The sequence below is a fragment of the Macaca mulatta genome, chromosome 9 (genome assembly GCF_049350105.2).
Source record: "Macaca mulatta isolate MMU2019108-1 chromosome 9, T2T-MMU8v2.0, whole genome shotgun sequence".
NCBI lineage: Eukaryota > Metazoa > Chordata > Mammalia > Primates > Cercopithecidae > Macaca > Macaca mulatta.
The window spans coordinates 115,247,584-115,259,972 of record NC_133414.1 but is presented as its reverse complement, the minus strand read 5'-3'; the positions used below and the strand labels follow the sequence as shown (position 1 = coordinate 115,259,972).

Sequence of the window (12,389 nt, the reverse complement as noted above, 5' to 3'; positions counted from 1 at the left end):
TGCAACCTCTGCCTTCTGGGTTCCAGTGATTCAGGCACATGCCACCAGGACAGGTGTGCGCCACCACACCCAGCTAATTTGTATTTTTTAGTAGAGACAGGGTTTCACCACATTGGCCAGGCTGGTCTCGAACTCCGTACCTCGTGATCCACTTGCCTCGGCCTCCCAAAGTGCTGGGATTACAGGCGTGAGCCACCATGCCGGCCTAATTGGGTCAGTATTACACAATTGAGAGATTACAGGTAAAAGTCTAGGTTGGCTGTTACCACACAATTGGGAACATTTGGCTCCCATTCCCACAGGGAAGTCAACTACACTTGAGTAGCCACTTTCTTCTCTAGACAAGATGTACACCCTCATGTATCCCACTTCACACATTAATTCACTTGCCTAGTCTTGACATAGATGTTTGTAATGTATTAGCTGAATCTGAATTTCAGAGAGTTGTCAGGTAAACTTTATAGTACCTTGAGAAATTGGTTATAAAAATGAGTTATCTGTATAAGCCTGAATAAATCATACATAAATCATGCATAGTTTTTAAGAAGACTTCCTGGGCTGGATTGATTGGCCTCCTTTTTGTCCCCCTATACTTTCTTAGTCATTTGATTAGTCTTATTGATCTCCTAAAACTTATTATAAATATCTAAGTGTATATCCCCTGTAATATACCATGAGCTATGAGCTCCTTCAAGGCCCAGGATCATACATTATTTTGTTTTTTGTTCTCAGCTTCTAGTACCTGGTACACAGTAGGTATCCAAATGTTTGTTAAATTCCTCTAACTTTAGTACAGGCATTTGAGTGCTATGGTCTGTTTATTTTTGGAAAAAAATATATATTAGCTATTTCTGTTTTTGTATTTGTATTACAAGCAGCTCCTTTGGTTAAAGATGATTTTTAAAAGTTATCTCAATAATTTTCAATTTTTCTGTCTTAAATTGAAAACAGTACTGAAAATACAAGATCTTTGTAAGTATACAGATTCTCAGGATATTTTTGAATTATGTATTTTTTTCATTTTATTTAAAAATATTCTTCTAATCTTAATATTTTTAAAACAAATAACTCTTAATTACCATTTAATTTTGCATTTGCTTGCAATAAACTGAAATTGGCAGTCGCTCAAAGTCCACTTATTTTACTTATTTACACATCTAGTCATTTGGGAGTATGTTTTACTTTGTATTACTAGAAGTATTGCCATGATATCTAGCTGTTTTAAGTAAATTAAAAATAAGGCCATTTTAGGAAATTTGCTTTGAAAATTTAGAAAGATATGAAAATATCTTTTTTAGGTCATTTGTGATCTCTTAGGTTAGAGATAGAATTTTTGCCTGTGTCTATTTAATGTGTAGGATTTTCATATAGTTTTGGAAAATGAAAAAAGTCCTTGGGCATTTGTTTATATGATAATTGGAAAGATCTCACTTAAAATTTTCTCAGAGAAAAATGTGCGTTATCACCTTTTCTAGTTAGAGGCCTAGAGAACCAACATTATGTAACCTGCAGCTAAATAGATGAGCATGTTGATGTTGATCATACTTATAACATAAAAGCAAATGACTATTCTTGGGTGGTTGAGTTGCATTTTTGGTTTTCATTGTGACTGCTGGTAGTGTTGTAATGCTTTTAGGACTTTTAGACATTACATCTGGTCATTTGTGCTCTTTGGTTGAGTACCCCAAAAATCTAAGAATTGGAGGAGCCCAGTGACATGTTTTCAAAAACCTAAATGTCTCTAGGGAAAATGACTCCCTATAAAGTTAAACATAATGCATATCTTTAAAGTGTCAGTATACTTAATGGATTATGTATCTTCAACTCAGTTATTTTACTGGACTAGGTAGTTTCTTTTAACTTTATAGAGTATATATTGGCTTACTAAGGGCAGATTTCCACTGACAATCAAAATTTAAAAATTTCCTTCCATTCCGAATTTAGGTATCTGGTTAGATTTTTAGCAGTGTGCAGTTGATTGTAGTCATCTTGATAATGATGACTAGAATCTTGATAATGACTAACCTAGTAGTTAGGTATAGGTAGACTCAGCTAAAATGGGTACTTGGAAGCAAGGTGAGGCCACTCTGGTTTGTTTTTATATCCTTTATTCAGTCTGTTTCACTACCCATAGTTTAATTTTAAACACCATTTCCCAGCTGCATTCAGTTTCTATTGTGTTAGCCTGAAATGTGCTAGAGAAAATAAACTAAGACCAGTAGACTTATTTTTCTGTTTGTCTTTCGACTTAACATTTTAGGATCAGACTTGGCTTGCATTCCAGACTCAGGGTGCCAGAAAAGTAAATAATACACAATAATATTCAATACCCTTGTTTTGTTATGGCCAATTAGGCTAATTTTAGTGATGGTCAGAGGCTTCTAAATTGGAGGGCAGTAGTAACTCCTGTAATACCAGTTTCCAAATGGTATCTCTCTGTTCCAGCCCATCACAACAGTTTTAAAACCAGCTTTTGTTTTTGTTTTTGTTTTGTTTTGTTGCTTTGTTTTGTTTTTTAACAGGAGAGCCAGTGTAACTCCTTCAAGACTGGAGTGACACACACTGCATCTGCATCTGCCTCATGTGAGTTCTCATTTTGGCAGCAGCACTCTGCTAGGCTGGAACCTCTGTAGAGGTTTGCCCTTTATTTTTCTAAATCTATAAATTACTACATAGTGTGTCTTGGTGGCAATGGTAAAAAGTGCATGAGAATTCCAGACTTCCCTGCGGAAAGTCTTCTGCACATTCCAAAGGGACTTCGTCTTTTAACATATATTCTATCTTGTATGAACAGCATCTACTCAAAACAGAGCCCACAACTTTCATCCCGAAAACAGAGTTATTTTTTGAAGAACTGTTTTTTCCTTGCAGATTATGGAATAAAGAATATCTTTAAATGCTCTCAGTAACTTCAACTTTTAAAGCATTGGTTGTTTTCTTTATAGTCTAATTATGTAACCTGAGAACACTGTGTGCTGTCCTAGTGGCTGAAGCAGTCCTCCTTTTTGGACTCCAGCCCTTAAAATAGCTTCTTCCTTTGTCTTCCTATATCGAGTAACTAGTGGTAGGCCAGAGTACCTTCTGGGAGAAGAAATAAGCAGATAATGTGTGAAGTTATGTTTACTCTGAAGCTATTACCTGGGTTTTGGAACCACAGAAAGTCAATTGTGAGAGTTGAGCTTGAAGCTGTGCATCATTTACATGCCACAGTTCTGGGAGAGAAATTGAAATTAGAGCCTTTGCAGCTGTGGAGAGGCATAAAGCTCTAAGTCTGAGGAGATATATATGGTTTCCCATAAATACCTGAGGCTGGCTTTGTAGAGCCTGGTTGATTAAAAAAGGAATTTTATTTTTTTGTATTTTATTTTTATTTTCAAAGGAATGGCAGTACTTAGCTTCAGGAATTTTTGCCACCAGGTCACAACAAATATGTTTATCACTAGGGACACTTAGAATAAAACATCTAAATTCATGCTCTGTGCGGCTGCAATTCTGCTTCTCCAACATTGGTTGTACTATATAGCAGATAATTTAATGACCAGGGAGTTTGTGTTGCTGAAATGATTATCTGGGACGCTTATGAGAAAATGTCAATAGCTTGTAGGTATTACTGATTAATATAGAGCTTGATGAAATAGTGTTGTCTGGGCAGAACTTGGACTCTCTTTACTAAATCCATTCCCACTTGTGAGTAGAGCAGTTTATTTTGGACTAGTTGAAAAAAATTGGAGGGAGAAGTGTATGTTTCAACACCCAAGCTTAAGTTTTGATGGTTTATGTAATCTAGAAATTCATGTTTTGCAGTGGTAGTTTAGTATATATACCCTATCACAAAGAGCTTTTGTTTGTTTGTTTGTTTTTTGAGATGAAGTCTCGCTCTGTCACCCAGACCGGAGTGCAGTGGTGCAATCTTGGATCACTGCAGCCTCCGCCTCCTGGGTTCAAGGATTTCTCCTGTCTCAGCCTCCCAAGTAGCTGGGAATGCAGGTGCGAGCCACCATGCCCGGCTAATTTTTGTGTTTTTAGTAGAAATGGGGTTTCACCATATTGGCCAGGGTGGTCTCAATCTCCTGACCTCAAGTGATCCGCCCGCCTCAGCCTCCCAAAGTGCTGGGATTACAGGCGTGAGTCACCACTCCTGGCCTTACAAAGAGCTTTTGGATGAGACTCAAAGAGACCTAAATTTTGGCTTCAGCTGATGTTTGTACTTGCTGTATAACTTCATGTCAGCAAATGGTGAAGATATATTTTTAGGAAGTACTCTGAGCTCATTGAGAAAAGGGAAATTTAAAGTATTTCCGTACGTGGAATTTCTAGAAAGTCACTTCGGTTGAACACTTGGCAAATTCTGCCCTGCAAATAAATATAATGTGGCATGTATAGTGTTTTTATTTTCTGCTATTCTAGGATTTGTGCTGTCAAAATGGGGATTTGAGACTTTTTTCTCCCCTGTATTGTTTTTCACTGAAAATTCTGAATACATTAATTTGAGTTTCAAATCCAAATTGTCTTATACACATAGGTTTTACTCACTGGTTACTGCATTGCTCTATAATTACCTGATTATCTAGCTGGAGAAAATTGCTGATTTAAGGGTGAGTGTGGGTGGGAGTAATTAAGGTTTGTTTTTTGTCTCCCACTCTTAAGGCATATCCAGAAGATTGTCCTTCTGAAAAATTAACAATTGAAAACATTTTATATGGACCACATCCTATAAGAATAAATGTCAGTAGATTACCCAAATTACTTAGCTATACTGGAATTTTATTTCATTAAATACAGTTTGAGATAAATGGGGCCTAGGTTAGGATTGAGAAATAATTTTCATTTTATGGAGATTGTACTAAAATGAGATTTACTTGCAACTGGGGTAGGAGCATGGGGCATTGAGGAGGGTAAGGTGAGAGTGGTTATACTTTTAACATAACTCAAATTTACAACAGTAGATGCCATGGCTTTGGTTTTATGATACACCAGCTCTTACTCTGCTAGTGTATGTATATAGCACTTTATTTTTTTAACCACATATGATTTTTTACATCATATAGATTTAGGAATTCCACACTTAAGTCTTCAACAAGTTTTTTTTAGGGGGATGGGAGAGGATGAGGCAGGATTTAAGGGGAAGAAGGTAATATAGCCAGTTTTGAAAATATTAGCCATGGCTGGGCGTGGTGGCTCAGCCTGTAATTGCAGCACTTTGGGAGGCTGAGGCGGGTGGATCACTTGTCAGGAGTTGGAGACCAGCCTGGCCAACAAGGTGAAACCCCCGTCTCAACTAAAAATACAAAAATTAGCCAGGTATTATGGCGGGCACCTGTAATCCCAGCTACTTGGGAAGCTGAGTCACGAGAATCGCTTGAATCTGGGAGGCAGAGGTTGCAGTTAGCCGAGATCACGGCCACTGCACTCCAGCCTGGACAATGGAGTGAGACTCTGACTCAGAAAAAAAAAAAAAGAAAAAGAAAAAGAAAAACAATGTTAGCTAGGGTTAGCGTTGGCATTAAATTATTATTACCCTTGTAACAACAAAAGAAAGAAAAAAATTTTTTTTTCTTTTGGCATTGTTCTGATGAGATGAGACTCAAAAGACCTTAAAAATTTTAGGCTTCTGGGTTTCAAATCTGACAAATATTTATTAAAGGATTTTGAAAGCCCAGCTTGCTTTTTAAAAACTTCAGTTTAATTTTAAAAATAGATGTACATTAATATGTTATAAGTTTTAAAGGTACAGGAGGTACATGACAGTCTCCTTCTCTGTCTGTTAAAGGCCACTCAGTTCCCTTCCTAGGAGGCAACTAGTATTACTGTTATATATTTCCAGAAATATTCTAAAGGATTGTTTTTGGGAAGGGAAAGTTGAATCACACTCATTAAAGTATTAGCACCAACTTGGACAGGTAGACTAATTGCAATGAAAAATCAGTTTGTACCATAAGCTAAAGATGTTAATAGTAGATGGAAGAACTGTAATAATATAATAATAATTGCATTATTATGAGATTACAAGAATAGGATGAATATTTTTGCCTCATTTGGCATTTAGGAAACTGGCAGGTCTTTTTAGTTGTTATTTTTAATATGGCTTACTCACTCCTGGAGACTGATGGAAGGATGCTTACCTAAATATTTCATTTGGAAGAAACCTATTTAAAGGAGCAACATTTTCTTTTTTGTTGTTTTTGAGACAGAGTCTCACTCTTTCACCCAGTCTGGAATGCAGTGGCACAATCTCGGCTCCCTGCAACCTGTGCCTCCTGGGTTCAAGCGATTCTCCTGCCTCAGCCTCCTGAGTAGCTGGGAATTACAGGTGCCTGCCACCACGCTCAGCTAATTTTTGTGTTTTTAGTAGAGATGGGGTTTCACCATGTTGGCCAGGCTGGTCTGGAACTCCTGACCTCAAGTGATCCGCCCGCCTCGGGCTCCCAAAGTGGTAGGATTACAGGCGTGAGCCACCGTACCTGGCTGCAACATTTTTTTATGCTTGAATTTCAGTAGTAACTCTAAAAAGTTTTTTCATTATGGAAAATTTCAGACTTATACAGTAGAAGAGAACCCCCCAATTGCCTGAAATCCCTGTTATTTGACCTGTAAGAAACTCAGTGCTCCTTTCGCAGATAGGGAGAGATTTAGTTTTATGTACACACTGGCTTTTTTTTTTTTTTTGGAGACAGAGTCTCGCTCTGTCACCCAGGCTGGAGTGCAGTGGCATGATCTCAGCTCACTGCAACCTCTGCCTCTCAGGTTCAAGCGATTCTCCCACCTCAGCCCCCTAGCTGGAACAACAGGCAGGCACCACCACACCCGGCTAATTTTTTGTATTTTTAGTAGAGACGGAGTTTCACCATGTTGGCCAGGCTGGTCTCAAACTCTTCACCTCAAGTGATCTGCCCACCTCGGCTTCCCAAAGTGCTGGAACTACAGGCATGAGCCACCATGCCTGACCAATTCTTCAGTATCTAACTCCAGTTCATATTTAGATTTCCCTAATTGTCACAAACATCTTTTTATGGTTGGTTTACAATAATAACGTGCAAAATACAATTTTGATGGCATACATTGTTAGAGCTGATAAGAAAACAATCTAACAAGTGGAACAAATATGTTGATTGGAGAAGGCGTATAAAGCAACTACCCAAGCCAAACAGGAATTCCAAAAATAAATTATTTTAAAAGTTCATTTTGAAGGATTTCTGCAACAATTATGCACAACACCGAAGCTTTCAACATATATAGACCTCCCTTAGTTTTCTGTGTACTTTTATTCTCACGATTAATATCACAGCTATGCATACTCATTTTTTTTAAACCGTGGAAAGGGAAAAAATGTTTGGAATAGGTTTCCTGAGAATGAAGGAACTTTACTGAATAATTTGATAATTCAGCTTGTTGCTGTGCTCCTGCTATATAATATGACCTATTTCCACAGACTAACAATTGAGTTCTCTAATTACTTGGGGCAGTGCAGAACATGGAGTTTGAGGGGGAAAAAGAAAAATGGCAGAATTAGGAGGGGGGAAGAATTGGGAAAGAGCAGAAATTCATTCATTTTCATTCTGTTTTAATTGGCTGTTCTTTCTGGTAACTAATGAAAACCTCCTCTTTGTGCAGTGTACAAGTCCCCGGAGTATGAGTCCCTTGGTTTTGAGCTTACTGTGGAGAGATTAGTTTCTATTGGCTATCCCCAGGAGTTGCTCAGCTTTGCTTATGATTCTACATTCCCTACCAGGTAATTTTTAAAGATATTTTTGGATTAAGACTACTTTCCTTACCCCTCAAATTAGACATTCCAAATTCATCCTTAACAGCAACAACAAAAAACCCCCAAAAAACATTGAATAATTCTTTGTTGTTTTTTTGGTTGGTTGATGTTGATTCTAAAATTACCATGAACTTTTCATATACACCATATCTTGGTGTTCCTGAATTAAGCTCATTTTATTGCAACTGAGGAAGACCCACTTATGGGTGAAAAAGGAGATTACTAAAACTGACGGGTAGTAATGACAGGTGGTGCTATTCGGGGCTGCTGGCAAATAGGTATGTGTTTCTCTAATACACTTAACATGATAGAAACTTGGCAGTTTCCATTTCTGGATTTGATAGGGAATCTTTAAGATTAAGAAAATGATGTTTACTTGAGATGCTATCATATATATCCCACATACAGCATCTAATGGAGGAAGATATAAGCCTTCTCAGTTGTCCAAGAAAAAAGACTATGTTTTAGAATGGTACCAGTTGTAGAGTAAGAGGAATTTTGTTTATATCTTGTTTGATTAAGCACTTATTCCTTACAGAAAACAATTATGATTATCTCTCTGGACAGAGTCAATATTTTTTAGTTGCTTTAGAATTAGTTTTTAAGATTTTACTCATTTTAGCTATATTATAATGACATACTTGAGTTGGTACAAAGCTTGAATTAGATGAGGTTGGTTCATGATGATTAAATAATACTAAATAAAATTATTGCCTGTATTACTTTGCATTATCAATAATGTCTTCATTTTCACATAGGGGACTTGTCTTTGACACACTATATGGAAATCTTTTGAAAGTCGATGCCTATGGAAACCTCTTGGTCTGTGCACATGGATTTAACTTTATAAGGGGGTGAGTACAAAGAACCTTTAGCCTCTTTCTAATGTTAAAGTCAAACAATGTGAAGATGACATCATCTCCCCAGATGTAATATATTTCCCTATTACTTTTCATCATTAAAGAGCAAATTCCCTTACATAAGGTTAGTTAACAGTCATTTATTAGGCAGTTGGAACCCAAACTGACATATAGTTAGCAATTACATTTTGTTTAAATTAAGTGCCTTCCAATTGTACAGCATATAACAAAACTAATCTTGAAACTTGCCCAGAAGAACTTTAGTAGTTTTGACTTATTTGAAATTCTAAGATTTTTATTTTCTTCTTTCTAATACAGTTCTCAGGTAGCTGTTCAAAAGAGGTATGTATATAAAAATACTTTGAAAATTTTTAAACTACAGCAATTTAAATAAGAGATTTTTAATAGCCAGTATGTTTTTTAGATTCTAATGAATCTAAATTTTGAATCCTGACATTTGATTGGGTCATTGAAAAAAATTTAAACATAAGGTTAAAATGAATATGTGGTAATAATATTTAAAACAAATAAGGATAAGCTTTATCTTTTTTTTTTTTTTTTTTTTGAGATGGAGTTTCACTCTTGTTGCCCAGGCTGGAGTGCAATGGCACGATCTCGGCTCACCACAACCTCTGCCTCCCAGGTTCAAGCAATTCTTCTGCCTCAGCCTCCCTAGTAGCTGGGATTATAGGCATGTGCTACCACGCCTGGCTAATTTTGTATTTTTAGTAGAGATGGGGTTTCTCCATGTTGGTCAGGCTGGTCTCGAACTCCCAACCTCAGGCGATCCACCTGCCTCGGCCTCCCAAAGTGCTGGGATTACAGGCGTGAGCCACCGCGCCTGGCAGGATAAGCTTTATTTTCAAAATAAAAATATTTCCACTATTGTCACTAATTTGAACTTTTTACCCTAGTAAACAGCAGATGAAATTTAATATCTACTATTTTTTGGTGTGAAATGTGCCGATATTTTCTTTAAAAAATCATAATGCCACAATTTGACAACTTCTGTAGCTATAACTTTACAGTTATACATTTCCTCTACTGTTATGCTACCTTATTTACTATTGACATTGTATTAAGGTCAGAACAATAGCTCGTAAAACCAGAATAGGATGTGTGTCAGTCTCTCATGTAATGTTTCCATTTACTATTCATTCTTGATGGCAGAATAGGAAAAACACCAGGCTACATTGAAATGTTTAAAAAGACAGTATCTTTTTTTGTGATAAGAGGCACAAACCAACTGAAATAGTACCAGAGCTTCCTATAGATTTGAGGTCACAGGATGCCCCTTAGAATTGAAGCATCTGATATAAGACTCTTTAGTTGGCATTACTGACATTACACAGGCTCAGAGATTTCCATGTATACATGAGAACAGTGTGAAGTAAACACCCATCTTGACACATCTGAGCAGGCCAGTGATTAAATGCACATTTCCTTCACTGTTTTTATGACGGAGTTTGTTCAGGATCCATGAAACTATCAGGAAACAGGATTTAGAATATGAAGTAATTACAGGTTGTACTAGTAACTTAAGCTATTTCATACACAGATACTGTCATCATAACTCAGAATCTCAAGATGAACCAGGGTTCTATTATATCTAAAAAGGAATTTTTGTATTATGAGGGAGGGGTAGGCAGAGAAGAAAAGAGAAGCAGTTGGATAAATTAGTACTACGATCACATTTACTAACTCAAGATCAACAGACTTCCTCTATTCCCCTAAATAAGCCAATAAGGTTTCCACATAGCTCTTTTGCTAATGCATTTAATAATTAGTTTTAAAAATAAGTCATTTATGAGTGAGTGCAGAATCATTCAAATAGCACTTAGCACTGTGCAGTCTTTAGAGTTAAACAGAAAAACTGGCCAGGCACAGTGGCTTATGCCTGTAATCTCAGCACTTTGGGAGGACAAGGAAAGAAGACTGCTTGAACCTAGGAGTTCCAGACCAGCCTGGACAATAAAGTAAAACCCTGTCTCTACAAATATCAAAAAGTAGCTGGGCATGGTGGCGCATGCCTGTGGTCCCAGCTATATGGGAGACTGAGGCAGGAGGATTGCTTGAGCCCAGGAGGTTGAGGCTGCAGTGAGCTGTGTTCATGCCACTGTACTCCAGCCTGTGCAACAGAGCAAGACCCTATCCCCCCCCCCCAAAAAAAAAATTTATAAAATTAAAATTCCCATAAAAAAAGAGACTGAAGATAGAGGAAAAGAAAGAAATAGTTATTGAAGTTCTTACAATGGTAGACAGGGCTGGAAAAGAAGGGCTCCTTCGGGCTTTACTCATAAGTTAGGACCTTATATTTTGATAAATCTTTATTCTGTGGGTCACAGAAAGTTAGTAGTAATCTGTGCTATAACTATTTTCTTCCCATTCCAAGTGTAGCATTTCTTCTTGTATGATACATTTCCTCCCCCAAATTGATTTTTATTTTAAATATATACTAGTGTGATGTTTACAATGTAATTGCTAACTATATTTATAAATCAATTTGGGTTCTAACTGCCTAATAAATAACTGTTAACCATCTTTATGTAAAGGAATTTTTCTTTAATGATGGAGGGAATAGGGAAGTATATTGTATCTAAGGAGACAGTGTCAGCTTATTAAACCTGACTGAAGAAGATATATTTTTACTGTTACTTTCCACCTTACTTTTATTAAAGAAAATCTTGGAAAGCTAGAAAATGAGATACTCTACAAAGTTATTCATTATTGGGAGCTCTCATCTCAGAAGAGTGACTTAAGACAGGGAGCTAATGTGATTTTTGTATGTCTAACTGGAGTTTATGCCATTTGTAGTTAAGAAACCCAAGCAGGAATTTATCCAGGTCACTCTGCGTGTGAACTTTAAATTTGATTTCCTTTATTTAGATTGTTAATCTCCATGTATTCACTGTCAGAATTGTGCCTTTTTATATTTTAGTATTTTTCCCTTTGAGTTTCTCTGAAATGTTTTCTTCTAGAAGTGTTTCTGCATCTTTAACAAATTCTGCTTCACTGGCTTTTTTTCTTTTAAACCCTGAATTTTCTTCATGGTTCTGTTCTGTCTCCTCTTCCTTCCCTGCACACTAAGTGGCTTCATCTCCTCTAATACTCTTCATGATTCCATCTAGTATCTGTACGTAGATGATCTCAGTTATCTCTCAAGTCTGAATCTCTGTTTTAAGTTCTTGACCTTTGTTTCTAGTTGCCTGATAAAAATCTGTTTACTTCAAGCTTAGTATCACCAAAATAGAACTACTCTTACATCCCTTGTTATTATTCGGTTTTCATATTTCTGTTCATCGTACCAACCACCTCTTAGAGACACCTTAGCATGGACATCATCATCTTTGACTCTTAATGTCCCCCCAGCCAAATCTACTCAGTTTGCTGGGTCTTACTTTACCTTGGTAATCTCTCTTGAATATATGAGTGAGCTGAGATCATGCCACTGCACTCCAGCCTGACCGACAGGGTAAGACTGTCTCAAAAAAAAAAAAAAAAATTCTAGGACTCAACTGGGCGATTCTGCGTTGCACAGCTGATCTCTCCACGCTCTTTCACATGTCTGTGGTTAGCTGCTGGGTAACCTAGCATCTAATCTAGAATGGCTTCGTGCACATGTCTGGCATTCGCAGCCTATTGGCCAAGTGCTTCATTTCTACATGTAGCCTTCTATCCTCCAGTAGACTATCTCACTCTCATTCACGTAGTAGACCGTGGTTCCAAGTGCTGCAAGAGAGATTAACTTCAATACACAAATGTTTTTC

The 12,389-nt window shown here is 37.0% G+C and overlaps 1 protein-coding gene across 38 annotated transcripts in view; it reads left to right on the top strand.

The window, feature by feature from the left end:
• NT5C2 (5'-nucleotidase, cytosolic II) overlaps window positions 1-12,389 on the top strand; it is a 106,492-nt gene that overhangs the window by 79,767 nt on the left and 14,336 nt on the right. For 12 of the 38 annotated variants that reach the window (XM_028853502.2, XM_077945414.1, XM_077945402.1 and 9 more), the window contains 3 exons: window positions 2,523-2,583; window positions 7,612-7,729; window positions 8,521-8,616. Coding sequence is in view for 14 of the 38 variants with exons in the window: in XM_077945402.1 (XP_077801528.1) it covers window positions 2,523-2,583; window positions 7,612-7,729; window positions 8,521-8,616 (275 nt within the window). In the remaining 24 variants the exon portion in view is untranslated. 38 annotated transcript variants of the gene reach the window in all.